Below are 17,777 nucleotides of genomic sequence, written 5' to 3' on the forward strand. Positions count from 1 at the left end.
CGGCCCCGCGGCGGCGCGCGCCACCCGCCGCCCCGCCCCTACCCCCGCGCACCCGCCCCAGGGGAGGGAACCGGCAGGTGAGGGATCGGCCCCGCCGAGCCGGGAAACCCCGGGCGAGGGCTCCCGTCTGGACGGGCGTCTCCTCAGGGGGAGGCTTCCCTCAGGCCCGTGCTTCCCTCAGGTGAGGGCATCCCTCAGGTGAGGGCTCCCCTCAGCTGAGTGACCTCTCAAGGGAGGGATCCCCTCAAGGAGGGACTCCTTAGGTGAGGGTCCCCCTCAGGCCCGTGCTCCCCTCAGGTGAGGGCTCCCCTCAGTTGCTGCCACCTGTCCCCCCCGGTCACCTCCTGGGGACCTTGTGCTTCTCCCAGGTCCTCTCATGTTGTGGTAGTGCCTGAACTGCTCCATGAAGCATCTTCCTTCCCCTTCCCCTTAAGGGTGGGTTGTCACACATGGGGCTGAGAATGGAGACAAAACCCTTCCTGCACGGGGACAGCCCTTTCTGAGGGACCTGCTGGCTGAGGTGACCGCGCACCTGGGCTGAGGCCGCCCAGCCCTGCAGCTGCCTGGGGCCCGGGCCCAGGTCCTTAATAGCAGAGAAAAGGGCAAGAATATTCCTGACCTCTTTATTATTACAATAATAGCCTGCTTAGGGGCTGGGCTGGCCAACTGGGAGCAGGGCACAGTGGCCTCTGGGCACAACCCTGCTCCAGGGAGCTGCTGGTGAGTGGAATGTGGAGCCCCCCAGGGCAGGGGGTGAGGCCTGGGAGATGTGAAGGCTGTAAATGTCGGCACTGTGCTTCTTGTCCTGTGGATTTGTTGTGAAAGGGTGGAAATAGACAAAGAGGAAGAAAAAGGGAAGGGGAAGGAAGCAATTAAATAAAAGTTGTACAAGGGGGAGGGGTGAAGCCAAAGTAAAAATGCAAGTGCAATGCTGTCTTTTCATGGGGAGTTTATGTGGGATCCTGTTTCCTTGGATTTGGCATAAACAACCAAAAACGTTGGGTGTAGAGGCACTCCTCAGTATTCCTGCTGTCCCTGGTCCTTCTCTAGGTCTATATTCACACTCTCTGCTTGTTTTATGTCCTTTTTGCATGTTCTTTTTATACATGTGTGGGTAGGCACCTGAAATGCAGTCCATGACCCGTTCCCTGGTTTCCAGAGAAACCTGCTCAGAGCTTGCAGTGGTTGGGGATTTCTGCTGGTTTGGGAACCACCAAGCCCGGGGATGTTCCACTGTCCCTGCTGCTCCTCTGGTGAGGCCGTGATCATCCAGGGATCAAACACGTGTGTTGTGGCAGGCCGTGATAATCCTGAAGCAGAATAAACAACTGATCAATGTAATAAAAATGTCACAGGAGTTTGCTATGCCTGCATTAAATTTTCCCCAGATTCTAGCATTTGTCCACAACCCCGTGTAACAAGACTTTTTATGTTACAGGAAGCCTGGATTTTGGATTACACAGTTTGGAAGGAAAAGGATCACATCTTGGATCACAGCTTTGATTCTGCGCTGGATATGTGACAAAACTTTCCAGTTCACCTCAAGGTTGGAGTACTCCCTACCAGCAAAATTATTTCTCCTTCCCTCATGAAAATATTCCCTCCTCCTTTGCAGTTACTCTGTCAGTTCAGTTTATCACAGAGTCACCCCAAAGATGTAGCTGCATCTTACTCCTGTCTGTTGAGGGGGAATTGGGGTGCTGACACCCTCATGAAGAGCTGGGGGAATCCAGACTGGACCTTATTTTCTTTAAGTAAAAACATTTAAATAGAAACACTTCAACTGCTTGTGTCAGTCTTAACATTCAGGGAAAGTTACTTCTAGAATACATCATAAATTGTGAATAACCCTTAAAACTCTGCCTTTCACTGCTGAGCTATAAGCCTCAAAAGGGTTGAAGAAAGCTCTTAATATCAGCCATGAATATTTGCCCTGGGTGTAATTCTGCAGCCTGATGACATTTCTTTAGGGCTGTGGCAGGTGCTGTGTATACAAAGGCAGGAAATGTTGAGCATTTCTCACTCAGAGCTGTGCTGGCCCTGGAGCTCTACAGGAACACCAAGGGATCACCAGACCTTTATTCCAAACTTTCCTGCCTCTCCCCTCCACCTCTGGTCAAGGAACAGTTCTTATGCATGTTGTGGCTGTGTATAATTATAACCTCAAAAGACTTCCTTCAATTTTTTAACTAAGACATGCTAGTTAATATTCATTCAAGAGATGGTATTTTCTTTAACACAGAAAACATGAAAAAATTTCACTAAAGACCAGCAATGAGAGTGTAGCACAGTTGGCCTTACAGCTGGTTCTACATTATTTAATGCTGCACCATTATGAAAGATTTCAGAATTACCTGTAATCTCTCTCCACTTCCTGGGAGATTGTAGCTGTTTGTTTAATCTCATTATTTCAATCACATCTTTGTGAGTAAAACCAAAGCAAGATAAGATAACAATGAGGGTTTTTTAACTGGATCTAGATAATTTGTTTATTATAGTGTATATAATTTTACTCGGTAAGAATGGAAACTACAGATTGTAATTAAATTGCAGACCTAAGTCAGATCTTCCCAATCCCAAGGCTGGGGACACGGGGGAGGGATGCTGGAAGGGCAGCAGGAGCTGTGTCTGATCAGGCTGTGCTGGACAATGTCCCTCTCTGCCTACAGGAGCAGCTCCTGCAGAAAAGCCATTTTAAAAAGTTCAGTCTTTGGGCATTACATTTTCTATCTGAATTAAATGTTTATTTTGGGGGGAAAAAATAGTTAAAATTCTCTGCTTATGGAAAGACAGGAACAGTAGAGTCTGAGGTTTCATTTTCTATCTGACTAAAATGCACCCCTAACTATCTGCACCCATTGCACTCAGTGGGCAATCAAAGACCTTGTTTGACTATTACAGAAGTGCAGCTGGATTAAGGATTTAGAGAGAGAATTTTAAGGGCCCAGAGGAGCCCTGGCAGCTTCCCACCCCTCAGCCCTGGATGGGGAGCAGGGCTCTGTGCAGGCAGTGCTTGGGGTTCCCATACCTCACCTGTCGTTCAGTTGTGGCAACACATGAGGAATGGTGCCTTTCCTCTGAATTTGAATATTTTGTGATAGTTTTTCTAGGTATCTTGACATTTTTTAGCGGCTGTTTGCTGCTGCCAGAGATCATGTAAGGCCATTGCACAGCAGATCTACAGACACGAAATCTCTGCTTTGCCTTTACCTTGATTAATCCCCGACTCATCAACCGTTCACTGCCAGAGAACGTATCAAAGAAATTGAGTTAATAAATCAAGTTAAGGATCACAGTGAAACTGTGACTGTTTGTTCTTTTGGTGTTAGATTTGGTTGAGTACACGTAGTTATATATGTACAGTCACATGTGAGCTCCTTCCCCTCGCCTTCCTCCACCCTGAATGCAAATTCCATTCATTCTTTTCTCTTAAGATAACTGAGGCTGTTTCCTTTGATGCTTTCCCCCTGTCCTAGAAATACAATTCTTTCCAGCACAGCAAATGGGAAAGGGCAAAATATAAGTGCAGATGAGTCCCTATTCTACCATCAGGTGACAATAAACCATGATAAATAAAATACTTGGCTCATGTTTCAGCTGGAAATTGATACTGCTGATTCATCTTGTATTCATCTGGAGTTATTTCTCAGTTAAGGAACAAATTAAGGACTTCAAGGGAAGCAGTAGCTCAAGGATGGCCAAATTTATCTGCCTCCAACAGTACCGAGAGTCCTGCAAACTGCTCCACAATTGCATAGTAAATAATTATCAGCTTTGGGTGACTTCACTAATTAACATCATAACTCTACCTTTGAACCTCTATCTTATTGCAGGTAGTTAAGTAGAGACCATTAGCTGTAAATCTGCAGCAACAGAAACTCATGGAGAGAGAGTATCTGGTGTCAGCTCCAAGGACTTCAACCTTTCACTTTACATGACTATCTAGGTGCTCCAACATTCCAGATAACCCGGGGCTCTTACATTGGGTTGTTTTGATGTAAAACCAGCATGGTTTTTATCTTGAGAGAGCTTCTCCCAGCAAAAGGGAGGGAAGAGTTGTAAAGAAACGCTTTCCCACAAGGCTGCCTCTTAAGCCAGAGTCAACCAGTGAAGTTTGCACCTCAAACCTTTCACTTCAGTCCCTGCTAAATCCTGCTGATAACAATTCTTAAAAGCAGAGTGGTGGGGAAGCTCCTTCAGCACTGCACCCACTCCCTGCTCATCCGGCTACACCCGGCACAGGCTTGGTTGGAGTCCAAGACCCTCCCACCTCTTCCTCTGGCTTTTCTATTGAATGTAGCAGCAATAAAACACACATCTGAGCATCCTACTTCCACAGTATGTTGTTGTCACATTCTTCACCTTTAAAGAATTCCAACATATGTTTCTCTACATGCTTTTTTCTTTATTTATTCTACGAAGTTCCCAGAATAAATTTAAATTATTGATTCTGACAGTTTTCAGTTGGTTTGGGCATTTCACTTGGGTGATTCCCCAAGCTTTGTGAGAGCGAACTCAGCTCAGAGCAGCTGTCTCCTTTCAGTGCAAGAATGATTGGTTTCAGATGTAGAATACTGAGGGCCTTTAGTTTTATTGTTCTGGGTTTTTTTAATCTTACTGTTTAGAATGAAAAAAATGAAGGTGTCACAGGGTCTTGCTCCAGAAAGGTGTGTTTCCAGGCATGTTTCCACACACATCCTTCCATCCATTCTTGGTTTGCTCTTCACTGTATCCATCCTGGAAGGAAGTGGAGAGCTGAAAGTCCATTGCAACGAACTGTGTTGGCAGAATAATGGGCTGAGTTAGAGCATAATTTACATGGATGGATTTAACAGCTTCCTTTCAGTCTTAATAAATGTAAGGTTTAATCAACTGCCAGACAACTGGAGCAACAACAGTGCCAACAGTAACAGAACTGAAGCCCTGTCACACCCTGGTGAAGGAGGCTTTGCTGGTGCTCTTGGTGTCAGTGATCAAAGTCTGTGAGAGTGAAACTAGAAAAAACCCAACACACACACACAAAAACCCAGCCAAGAAGGGCCAAATTTTGCTGGAAAAGCCAGAACAAGGAGACTTGGATGAAGGAAAACCCAAATTATCCTCCTAGCACTTTATAACTTGGATTTTGACCCTATTTATCATAGTGGCTGCAATGTTGTGCCTTGAAATGACTGCTCTTGGGAGAGGAAGAGGTTTGGTTAGGGCATTTCTGGAGCAGTTTAGATTTATATCTCACTCTCTAACTGAATTATATATTCTAGATATCTGGCACCCCTCATGAAAACTATGCCCACTTCCTACATACTAGCAGGGTTTCTGCTCTCATAATGGAATGACATTTTCTAAGTCAAATGTTCAGTGAGTCAAAAGAATGTTCTGACTTTAAATATCACCACCTTCTCTTCAAGCTGGTCTAATTTTGCCTTTTTTTTATGAGAAGAATACCCTTACATTTCCCCATTCTGTACCCTTGTAATACAAAATGGTACAGAATGATATTGACAAGTGACAAAATAATTAAGTGTGATTCAGATGTTCCTACCTGGACTAAGAAAATGGGAATCACACACAGCCTCTTCCCAGATAAATGTCTCTGTGAAGCCTCCTTGGTGGGAGCAGGAGGGTCTGTGATAACCCACTCTGGGACCATGGAACTAAAATAACAAACACACAGAGACCTGGAGCAGAAGGATTTAAAACAAGTGACCCAGAAACTGAGGCATCACCAACCATTTCCCTCCATCATATCCAGATACAGAGGTTTTCTCAGAGGCAATTTTTGATCTCCATTTGTGCATTTTGATTTGTTGCTAAAATATTTTAACTTTTTTAAAGCCTTTATTGGTTTCAAATGTGTATTGAGTTTCAAATATTTATATCACTTCTGGTTAGTAAAAGCTGTGGTTAAGTGAGGCGCAGTTTGGACTTGCAGTTCAAAAACCTTAGGCAGCCTGTGCTGTTTAAAAATAAACAAGTGAAATTGTCTGAATTAGCTAATTATCTTAATTGACAATTTCTCAGTTAAGTGCAGTGAAATATAGGGGCTGAAATATGAAAAATAATTAATACTTTTCCAAGAAGGGCTATTTTTGGTTGTAATTTAAGGCTGTAGCTTTTGGGCTGCAATAAGCAATTTTTCTTCTCCCTCATGGGTTTTTCTCATTTCCTCCCCAAATCCCTGTTCCCCACTCCAGCCCTTACAACTGGCCGCAGTCAAACACAGGAATGATTGTCTTCAGTAATTCTTGGGCTCTGCCCCAGACCAGAATGTGTTAAAATGAATGAGTGGCAATAAGTCCTTCCTGAATATCTTCATCTCATTTTTAAAACCAGGAAACATTTTTTCATGTATAAACATTTCCTTACTTGGTCAACTTCCATAGTCTTCTTTCTGGTTCTCCTGCCTTAAGAAGTGTGTAAGTTCCACCTCTCCTACATCCCTGGATGGCAGCTGCCATCTTTCCAATTCATCTAATCCAGTACCAGAAATTTCATGTTTGTCTTTTCCCATGGTACAGATCTCCCTCCATCGTTTCCACACCGGCTCCTCTGTTGGCTACAGAGCATCTCTTCCCTCCAAGCCACTTCATTTTCCTTGTCCACTTGATTTCCCAGGTAGTGGCATTGTCTCCTCTGGCTCCATGGCCCTCACGTGTGTCATGGGAAATGGAATATTTGCCTTCAGTCACACTCACAGTTGGGATAAGTCCATCCCTCTGTCCTATCTGAGCATGGACACAACATTTAAGCCACATTCAATGCTACATTCAGTGAAGATGGCAAACAAACACCCACCAGGGAAGACCAGGCTGTGTCCCACCTCCACAGAGGCGACTGCTTTGTTTTCATCACAAGATTTCCCACCTACCTCAACATTTTAACCATCCAGCCTGCAGAGCTGTGCACGAAAAATGTGGCAAAAGGATGAGAATCAAATGCATTTGGCTCACGGGAGTCATAGGAGACCTTTGGTTTTATGCTAGAAATGTGCACAGTTAATTACCCATTAGGGAAGATTATTACAGACACCCACAAGGCCATAATGGCAATTCCTGCTCACTGTGGCTGTGGAAGAAATGTAATGGATGAGGGAATTAGTGTCAGGTTTATTCAGATTTCTCCTTCAAGACCTCTGATGTGCATTTTCAGGGGGTTTCTCCTTTCCTCTGACATTTTCAAGGCTGATTTATTTGTTACCCATCAGTGCTGTAATCAGTGCTCTCATTTCCAGCCTTCTGCTGCTGGGCGCATGAAAAACCAACCAGAGGTGAAACACTCGTTGCTTCTCAGCACTTTATATTCTGCTGGGAAATCCTGAACCCAAGACACGTAGCTCCAGAGCGCGGGGTGTGCTCCGGCTCCATCCGTGGGGAGCACAGTGTGACCACTCGTGTCCCACCACCCTCCCTGTCCGCCCGAAGCGGCTCCGCTCGCTCCCGGCCGGGCTCCCACGGCCCTTGGCGCAGGAGTTTGGCACGTTGCTATGACGACCCCGCCGCTGCAACAGGCAGCGCCCGGCGGGCACCAGCACAGGTCGGTGCCCGCGGTTTGGCCCTCGGGGCGGGGGCGGCAGGACGGCGTGGGCCGAACGCGAGGGTGCTTTGCGAACGGCGCACAGGGGCTGTCCCCGCGGTCCGCTCCCACCGCTGCCGCGGAGCCCGGCTCTCGCTCGGCGGGAGCAGCGACAGGCGCCCTGGGCACTCCGCTCGCAGGCACCGCCGCGGGGGCGAGCAGGGGCTGGGGTGGCTCCGCTGCGCCGGAGGGAGCTGGCAAAGGGACCCCGGTGCAGGGCAGTGCCGTGGGGCCGGGTCACTGCGAGGGCTGAGCTCAGTCGCGACATTCTCGGGGCCGGGTGACAGGCAGGGTGCACGAGGGGACGCGGTGCGGTGGCAGACAGGGTGCTGCCAGGGACAGTCAGCAACCCCTTCTCTGCAGCAAGGTGTGTTTCCCTCTTGCTATTCGTTAAGATGTAAGGCAGAAAAAAAAAAAAAAAGAAAGAAAGGTGTATTTGTAGCTCAATCGCACTGCTCTGAAGTTCTGCAAAGAGCCAAGGGGGAAAATGAGCTTCCTGGAGGGCCATGCAAACTAAAGCTGCGTTTTACCAGAGACCAGACAAAACTCGCAGAGCAGCGCCTGGAGGAGGACGCGGGGGTCTGTAAGAGCCTCGGCCCCAAGCGCAGCGGCGGAGGCAGAACCTCTGGCCCTCGGCACCGAGAGCTGCAGCCGGAGCGGCTCTGCAGCGCCTGACTCTCGCTGCCTCCCCGCGCCCTTGTAGTAGGTGGCTAAAACATCCAGGGCGGCGAATACCGACTGCGTTATCACTTACGCAAACCTGGCATCGCTGACGTAAATTTGGAAGGGGATTCAGCAAATAGAGGCGGGTCCCGACAGACCGCATTACCCCGGGTGCTCTGCGCGGGCTGTGCCTCGGAGAGCCTGGCGAGCAGATGGAGGGGTGCTGGGACTGCCCCCGCAGCTGGGAATCCTCCCTGGAGTCTGTAAATCCTAAGCTTTGACTTGAAGAAGTGGTCGGATGCGTTGGTGGGAGAGTAATGCTCCCATCTGGCAGGGGTAGTGAAAAAATTCCTCTTCAGAGACGATGTCGGGGTGGGTGCAAGTAGCTGTAGCTTGGCTCTTCTCTTCCAGCCAGAGGACAGAGTTTGCAGGCAACGTGTGGCTCTGTGTCCTGCAAACTCTCAGCCCTTGTCAAATACTGCCAAGAAACCCCCTCTCCAGGGGCTGCAGCACCCAAAGGCGAGGGAGGAACCCAGCAGTTGGGGTGTCTTCTGTGTTTGTATTGCTGAAATACCATCCTCTGCAGCGGGCTGTGACTCCATCGCACCGAGTGACAGATCCTGTCCTCAGTGTCCTCAAACCAAGACGCTCTTCAGCCCCTCTCCTCCCATGGCAGCCTGGTTGGAACCTTTACCCCTCCCAGGTCTGAGCTCACCGTGCAGTGTCCCGGCAGGTTCCCCAGCCCTGCCGGCACTCCCCACAGCCCCCGGGTAAGGAGCCACGTGGGATGGGCACTGCACAACTCAGCCGCATTTTGGGTAGGAAGGCTCATCCTGGACACATAAAATACTTTCTTCAGCAATGATATCCCCCCAAATAGCTGTCGAATGACCATTTCCCACAGCTGTGTGGAGAACTGAGGATGAACACTAATGTATTTTCTTAGTTATAATTTCTATTTTTTATTCCCTAGCAAGGACCTGAAGTACCTTCCTTTCCCCTCTCCTCCCGGGTTCCACACTTTTCCCCATGCCGGGCTCTCCGGCACCCCCAGCACAGCAGGCACCAGAGCTCTGCTCTGCCGAGAAGGGAGAGATGCAGAGAAATCACTCCATATGGCTCAGTCCAGAGGATCAGGACAGAAGGGGGAGCCCAGGAGACAAACTCGGAGAGCATCCCAACCCTCCGGGCTCCAGCCGAGCTCTGGATGTTGGCGGCATTCATAGAAACTTGCTTTTGTTTCTACAGCCACCTTTTGGCGTTTGTTTATGGTTTATAGGAGACCACTCTCACCTCCGAGTCTGTGCCAGAATTCCCATTGCACTGAACAGTGCTCGGAAATCACCACCGTGCTGCACTCCACCGTTCTCCTCTCTGTATTGATGGGCCAATACATCTTCTCCCTCCTCTTCCCCCATGCTGACCCTTTCCCTCTGGACCTCCGACACCTGAATCACCTCCCTCTGTGCCCATCATCCCCTGCCTGCTGTTCATGCTTTAACCCCATGTCACCTCAGAAGTCCCCTCCTTGGCAGCTGGATCAGCTGGCAAGTGCTTGGCCTGCCCTGGGCAAGTCTGCAGCCTCCTGGGAGACAGAAACATTGTGGTTTCAACCCCTTTTAACAGACACCTGCAGGACAGTTATTTCTAGCAGTAAAGGAGCCTGAGCTGCATCACTGCTGTGGGTATGAAGTGTCCCAGCTCCAGGTGGGCCTCAGGAACGCTGGACAACTCCCTGACCCATTCCATTGGTTGTATGGAGGAGATGCCCTTCCCTGCACTCCCCAAGACCTCTGGCAGGTGCAGAGACCACTGCCCACCACAAACCTAACCTACTGAGATTTATTTAACATTTCCTAACAGGCCAGGCAGTGCTACAAGCCCATTTTCACATAGTGCTGGTTTGTACTTCAGTATTTTTAGCTCCCTCCTGTTTGTTATATCTCTGTTTTACCCCTCCACAGCCAGGCATCAGTTACTGACTCAGTTGCATCTTAAGGCACAGCTCACAAATACTGTTCTGCCTGTACCTGCCTTAGTAATTTCTCTCTAATTTATTTCTGATTATCATTTTTTTTTCTCCAGACACCAGCAATATGCCCATTGTAAAGTACCCCAGGGCTAGAGAGCCCCTCTATTATGAATGGGACAGGAAAGCCCAGAAATGTGGGTTAAGACACACAGTTTATGCTGTAAATGGGGATCAGTATACTGGAGAATGGCTGGACAACTTGAAACATGGTAAGATACATAATTTTGAGGAAAGGTACCAATTTAAATGTCCTTAGAAAGGTTCCTAAGGGCAGGGAGCAGTCAGTGGTTCTATATGCTCTTGGAAGAGCATTCATTCTTGCATGACTATATGTATATGTGTCTTTGATATATGTAATGTAAAAATACACTCAGAGACATTTCTAATAGGTAGCTTGAAGAACTTTTGCATGCACTCAGGGGCAATTACCCAAAATATCTCTGTTATGGATGTTTAAAAATCCTCTCCAAACAGAGTAAACTGCAGTGAGCTCCATGCACTGGGATGTTCCCTGGCTGCACAGTCCCTGCAGCTCTCTCAGCTCTTGACTTGGCTTCAGGAATCTTAATTTATCCTCAAGCTGTGGCGGGTGCTGCAGGAGACAGAGCAGGGGAAGGAGACCCTGACCGAGCCCTGAGCAGCCGGAGCAGGACAGACTTGTTTACAAGCAGAAAAATGAGGTTTGGAAAGATTTAAGTGCATTCAGCAAAGGCCACACAGGAAGTCCCTGATCAAGATTAACGATGGTTCTGACTTGGGAAGCTAAACTGAATCCCAGACCTGAGCCTGACCTGGTGCAGGGAGAGCTGCCCCACCTCAGATGGAACAGGAAGGCAGCCCTGGACACCCTTCTCCTAAACTCTGCAGCATTCCTATTTTTGTTAAACAGGTAAAGGCACCCAGATATGGAAAAGCACCGGAGCTATTTACAGCGGTGACTGGAAGTTTGGGAAGCAGGATGGTTATGGCTCATACAGCGTTCCTGACCCTGTAACCAAGGAATACAAGAGAGTGTACACAGGCTGGTGGAAAAACGGCCAGAAAACTGTAAGTGAGATTTCCTGCACATGCCAGCAGTGAGACAGTGTGACCTTCAAAACACAGGGAAGGGTTGGGTGCACATGTGCAAAAAGATCACTTAAAATACTAATTTTCCCAATAGTGAGGCTCTCTCCCAATAGACAGTAAAAATCCATGATTTTTATGGGAGTGCCATTTCCCTGCTGCAGAGGGACTCATCCCACTCACACACTGGTTACCAGGCTACAGCCCCAACCAGCTGCTGCAGAGCAGTGGTTACTGCTCAGACTCACCTGCAGCTTGGCCAAGCAGGATGAGAGGCTTTGTATCTCATCTCTTAATCCTCCCCAATCCATCCCTTTCATTCCTCTTATCCTTGAAGGAATTGGAGGAACCTGTATTATAAATGCCGCAGGAAAATGTACCTTCTTCTGGGACTTTTACAGCATAGTAGACAAATAACATGAGTTCTTTTGGAAATTAAGCCTGTCATTTAAATAACTGTTTTTTCTAAAAGGAAGACAATGAGAAAGTCATCTGGTAGAAATGACTGCAATCTCATGTGCAAAATCCTTGTAGGAACGGTTTTGGATCTGCCAATGGAAACCTTGTGTTCGCCTTTGTGTCTGCTCTTAAACTAAACTAATCACCACCAACTCCTGTAATTGGTGTGTGGCTCCAGCCTCTCGGAGGGAGCTTCCCCTCCTGTTCTTTCTGGTTATATTTTGGATAATTGAGCTTGGGTGAAAGATTTGTAATGATATCCAAGTATCACAAGGGTTGGTTTTTCTTCTACCAAAGTTTCTCCTTTTACATACATTCAGTTTAGTAAAATTAATACTCAAAATCAGTTATTTCCAGAACTGATTTTATTATTTGTTCAGAGATAAATTAACACTTTATTCCTATGGGAAAACTCATTAGTGATATGGAAATATTTCTTACTGGTATAACTCCCTGGTATAGGGGGTACCTCTGGACTTCTCTTAATGGCAAACACACATGTAAGACAAACAAGGGATGGAGTTGCCCAGGCTGGGACACGTTGGGCTGCAGGAAGTGTTGTCAGTGTTGAAAGGGATGAAATCCCCATGTTGAGAGACACATCCTTTAGTGCTGCCTATCCCCAGGCAGGTTTATATACTCGTAAAACCCGCTTTTAGCTAAATATTAGCAGCAATCATGCCAATAAAAACACACTGAGATATAAACCCAAGAGTTTTTCATGGGAATAAAACCATTTGCCAAAAAAAATCCCATACTACCACCTCTGGTTTCCTTCAGCACGCGAACAGCCACTGAGCTGGGCTGCCACATGTGTAAGAGTAATAAACAAAGGAACAGTGTATCAAAGAGATGTCCCAAAATTGGACACTGACCCCTTTCAACAGCACAGCTCCTTACCAGCCATCTCTGTGCTGCTGCCCAGGGCCAGGGGGTGTTCTTTTACCCCAACGGGGAGCGCTACGAGGGCGAGTGGAGCGATGGAGTGTGGGGCGGCTGGGGCCGGATGTTCTACCTGGATGGATCCAGCTACGAGGGACAGTGGGAGGCGGATCGGCCCAACGGGCAGGGGATGCTGCGGCTCCGTAAGTACCGGGTGCCTGCCTGCCCCCTTCAAGCTATTTGGTGTCATGCTGCTCTCCAGGTGTCTCTGCCATCCAGGTTTCTGGATGCTCCATGCATTGCAGCAGGGCTGTGGCTGCTCCACGTCATCCCTCCCCTCCTGGTCTGGGGCTGGAGGCAGTACAGGCTGTGTGAGGGCCGGTGTTGCTCAGGCCCACACACATGAAAGCTTATTTTTGCTGTGATTTACATTTAAATGACTGGGATGGTTCGGGTTAGAGATAATATACTGTTGGGTCAGAGAAGAGCATATCTCTCTTTTCAAGCCAGGCACTTTGCCAGACAGACTTTTTAGCTCTGCATACCAAAGAGGAGTCCAGTTTCCAGCACAGGGAAAAAAAACAAGAGAATTTTCTTGCTGAGTTCACTCCATCCCCTCTCTTACTTCCGACAGCAGCTCATGTTGAGTGAACACAGGGGTTTCATTAGTACACAATCCTTTTCCATAAATAATACCAAGCACATCACAGATTTGGAATGTTAGGGGCAATCTCATCATAAATACAGAAATCTGAAATTTTTTTCCCCATATTTTCCTTGGAGTTTAACACATTTTTTCCCTGAAGCCAAGGATCCCAGTCCTTTGCAATACAAGGCATGACATTCCAAGAACATTTGAAGAAATATTATCTCCATATTAGTGTCCGTCTATTCTATTTTTTTGCTTGAAAGCGATCTCAAGACTAGTAATTAGCTAAGCAAAGCATGGGAGGAATGGAGCATGGAGGAATGGGCATGACCTTCACTGCACATCACAGGCACTTTGGACCAATGGCCCATCCGGATGAAATCAGCACCTGCTTCCAGGGAGAAACCTTCCACTGATCTGCTGCTCTCCCACCCAAGTCCCTGTTAGTCATAAACTGACAGCCCCTGTGGGCTGAGCCGTGGCTGATGCACCATTCCAGAGCCCCGTTGCCTCCAGCGTTGCCTGCAACCGACTGCGAGCTGGATTCCTTTTGGTTAAAATTAGCCAGAGCAATTATTCCATACCCACAAGCCTAATGCATCCAGCTCAGTGCTGGAGGGGTGCCCATGTACCGGCAGGTCTGCGATGTGAAAGAAAAGGAGCTCTCCAGTGGAGGTCACGATGAGCTGCAGCTCAGGATTAAATTGCCTGTAGTGGCAGCGTGCCCGGAGAGGGTGAGCTCGGCTGGGAGCGCCGCGCTGCTCTGCCACCTCTGCCACGGCCATTCCCAAATGGAGCATGTCCACTGGGATCACAGCAGTGAGCACACAGCCTCGGGTGCTCTGAGAGGGGATGGGAGCAGCTGGACACCACGGTGCAGCCAGGGCATTCTGTACCCCCTCCATCAGAGCCAGGGCTGTGATTTTGGTGGTTTCTCAGTTGTTGGTGGCTGGAGTGCAGGAGCTGAGCTGCTCCTTCCACTGGGCAGGGTGGGTTGGTGTTGCAGATAAGCACAAAACCAGATCAAAGTTGCAGATAACCACCACCACAGCTCCAACCTGTAAACCAGACCCTGCCTGAGCAGCCAGGCAGCCACGCTCCACAGAAGCATTTTTGGTTTTTCCTCCTTACAGCATTCTGGCAGGCCCCAGCTACCTCTGCAGCACCATGCAGGGTGCCCTGGTATTTCAGCCACTTCTTGTCATGAGGAATGGCAAAGTTCAGCTGAGACTCAAAGGTATCAGACTCAAATTTATCAGAAATTCCCATGGTTTTGGGCTTAGAAACACTATATGTAGGCAAAGGGGAGAGCAGAGGACTCTCCCAGTGACAGCAGGATGGCCTTGAGGTATCCCAGCATCACTGTGGTTATGATGCTGCTTCTCAACCAGCATCCATGGACGAGGCTGCTCTCCTCTCCTTGAAGCTCTGCTTTCCCTGTTGGTGATGGATGGATGGATTACTGGAGAGTAGCACAGAGCCCAAAAATAACCTCTCTCAACTTGCAGAAAAACACCAGAAGCAGTACAGCTGGAAAAAGAGTCTGTAACTGCCTGAACTGCTCAGACACTCACAGCAATTCTCAGCCTTAATTCATTGAGGAAAAACTAACTGCAAGTATTCTTTGAAATCAAGATTATTTTGCCTGGACAGCAGTCAGTGCTCTGTTCCTTGCCCAGACAAGCAAACCTCTCTCTTCAAGCCAGAGATCCTGTGTGATTTGTTGCAGTGACAAATCTGAAACTTGTGTCCTGTAATTTTTCACGTTGTGAGGAGTGACTCAGAGACCAGTCCCTTACCCTGAGCTCACTTGCTCGGTGTATCAGCAAAAAATGAGTATCACTGTAAGAACAAAGCAGGTGAACATAGTTCTTGTTCCAGCTGAGCAAGCGTGGGCTCCTTCCACAGCCCTTTCTCCCTCTGCAGCGCAGCAAACAGAGCAAAAGCAAAATGACACACTGTGCTGCAGCCCCCTGGAAATTACTAAGAGAAGCCAAATACATCACCTCCTTCTCTGTCAGTTTGCTCTGTTGATTGTTTTCATTTGTAACCCCTTAACAAAATGGTCTGTTCATGTATTTAACTGCAGCAAATGGAAATCGGTACGAAGGAGGTTGGAAAGATGGAAAGAAGAATGGCCCAGGGAGATACTTCTACGTGGATAAGGGACAGTTGTTAGAAGGCACCTGGGCAGAAGATATAGCAAAGTGTGGAGTTCTGGTTGACTTCGATAGAGACAAAGCTCCGGCCCCTACTCAGTACCCAATCCCAAAGGTAATTGCTTGGAAATTTCAGTGTTTGCATCCATCAGCACTTGGATCAGCTCTCCAGGTAGCATTTCACTCCTCCAGTGATTACCCCTGTGGGATTCCGCACTCACAGGGTGTGTGCTCAGTGTCTTTTGGCCAGCAGTGTCCTCAAGGGCCCCATAGGGACAAACAGCTCATCCAGCCTCTGCTGGAGCCTCCTAATCACCTACATCTGAAAAAATGCAGTTCTCATGCACCAGAACTGCTCAGAGACCTGAGGCAGCACAAAGGAAACGGGGACAATAGAGGCAAAGACAATTGTGGGATTTGCGTCAAAACCAAACGATTTCCCCAAGCCCAACTGCTGAAGCTGAGCAGACCCTACAGAACCCCAGGCAGCTGCAGGGCTCACAGCAGCTCTTTCCTCTGCCTGGGTACTCCAAGTTCATCGTGTCCAGCAGCCCCAGAGGCAGCAGGGTGTGTGCAGCTTCCCACCTGGTCCCAAGGTGGGCAGATGGTGTCCCAGAGCCAACGTCCTCTGCTCCCCTTTCCCATGACTGACACACTGCTGAGGAAGAGTCAGTGCCTGTCCCCATCCCAAAGACTTGGGGAGACACTCAGACACACTGGGCTCTCAACTTGGCAGCCACCAGGTCCTTGCACGTCACTTTGGTAAAAGAGCCAGAGGGCAGGAGAGCCTCCCCTCTGCTCTGCCCTCGAAGGAAGACAAGGAATGGGAGCCCATAGTGAACAGATGTGGCTCCAAGTGACACAGCTGGCCAAGAGTCTCAGCTTGAACACAAAGGCATCACATTTCCAGGGGATGGTTACTGCAGGAAGGGGTGGGGAAGCTCCTCTTTGCTTGGAGCCAAGCAGAACCACCCTGGATAACCACAGCACACTGCTTTGCTCCAGGAACACTGGGAATAGCACAGCCCCATAAGCAGGTAAATCCACCTACCTTCCTCTGCCCCAGGGACAAGGCTGTTGCAAATGATACCTGGCATGTGCAGCCTTCCAAAGCTCACAGCTGCTACACCTTCACTGCCCCTATTTTTTCAAATCTGGTTTCTGTAGCAAAGGGCCCTTTGAGCAGAGACAGTTTTGACAAGCCAGTTAATCCTGTAAGTACCAGGCACACCCACAGCAGTGCAGAGTAATAAACCCCAAATACCCACCAGGGAAAAACAATCTCTATTTTTCCAAAAGAGTGAAAGGAGCAGCACTTCTGTAGCTAAAAATATTTACCTTATGTGGTTTGTCAAAGGTCACCCAGAACAGCCTCAACAACCCAACAGTCTGGGATGAAATGCTGGTGGGCAATGCAGGATGTGCAAGTCTGACTGTTTATTTAACTCCCTGAAGACCAAGTGATGACCCAATTCTCTGCTGCTCTAGGTGGAAAAAGAAAGCATCAACTTTCACTGCTGTTATTGTGCTTTTAATCAGTAGAGAGCTGTTGATCTGAGAGTATGAAGGAAGTTAACAGATGCTCATAAAGTTTTTTACGCACACACTCTTTAAAAATTATGAGATCCAACAGGCTACAAATCAAAGCCATTCTTGTTTTGTCCAAGAATGTGTTTAGTTAAAGGAGACTCAGCCACTCCACAAAGCTATTTCAAGGAGATGAAGTGATGTTCAACACATTAATAAAATTAGGGAAGTGTAGCAGTGTTTCTAAAACAATAATTGAAAGGCTGCAATATGAACTAAGTCCTGATACATGGGAGTCTCTCTGTGAATGCTTGAGTAATCAAGACCTATAAAACCTTAAGCTTCTTCAATTACACTGCATAACTGATTTGTATTCTTTTTATTTAGATTGAACTAGATGATCCAGCTGGTGTTTTAGCAAAGGCCCAGGCACTGCTTGATGACAGCAATAATTAATAACCGGAAGCCGAAGAAAAAGAAAAGATGTAAGATAAGAACAGTCCTGAGTTATGTATTCATTTGAGTGTCAAATCCACACTGTGGTGTATCATGGTCTGCTTCACTCTTCCCTCAAGGCTGTTCAGGTACACTTCACTCTGCAGCTGGCTTTGCTCAGTAGCCTCTTCCCACCCCCATTATTTTGGAAAAGAAAGGAAAAAAATAAAAGAGGAAAAAAAAAAAAGAAAAACCACGAGCAGCAAAACACTGGAAGACAGGCAGGGGGACTCTGCTCAGCTCCTCTGATTTACTCCTGCTGTAAAGAAATCAC

General features: G+C 47.9%; 1 protein-coding gene across 5 annotated transcripts; it reads left to right on the top strand.

Moving 5' to 3' along the window:
* The first annotated feature begins 8 nt into the window (after positions 1-8).
* On the top strand, positions 9-17,560 carry MORN3 (MORN repeat containing 3). 5 transcript variants are annotated; one of them, XM_032705881.1, is made up of 7 exons: positions 9-77; positions 1,439-1,546; positions 10,321-10,476; positions 11,157-11,314; positions 12,717-12,876; positions 15,412-15,596; positions 17,396-17,560. In XM_032705881.1, the coding sequence occupies exons 3-7, from the start codon at positions 10,332-10,334 to the stop codon at positions 17,462-17,464; spliced, it is 717 nt and encodes a 238-aa protein (XP_032561772.1). In that variant the 5' UTR covers positions 9-77; positions 1,439-1,546; positions 10,321-10,331; the 3' UTR covers positions 17,465-17,560. The 5 variants fall into 5 exon arrangements, with proteins under 5 accessions (XP_032561772.1, XP_032561773.1, XP_032561774.1 ...); XM_032705882.1 differs by having other exon boundaries at positions 68-181; XM_032705883.1 differs by lacking the exon at positions 9-77 and adding an exon at positions 203-297.
* Positions 17,561-17,777: the final 217 nt, after the last annotated feature.

Source organism: Chiroxiphia lanceolata, chromosome 18 (genome assembly GCF_009829145.1).
Source record: "Chiroxiphia lanceolata isolate bChiLan1 chromosome 18, bChiLan1.pri, whole genome shotgun sequence".
NCBI classification, from domain to species: Eukaryota; Metazoa; Chordata; class Aves; order Passeriformes; family Pipridae; genus Chiroxiphia; species Chiroxiphia lanceolata.

Coding starts and splice junctions, on each gene's coding strand:
- MORN3 (XM_032705881.1), top strand. CDS start 10,332: ATGCCCATTGTAAAGTACCCCAGGGCTAGAGAGCCCCTCTATTATGAA. Junction 10,477..11,156: donor GCTGGACAACTTGAAACATG/GTAAGATACATA, acceptor TTTGTTAAACAG/GTAAAGGCACCCAGATATGG. Junction 15,597..17,395: donor CTCAGTACCCAATCCCAAAG/GTAATTGCTTGG, acceptor CTTTTTATTTAG/ATTGAACTAGATGATCCAGC.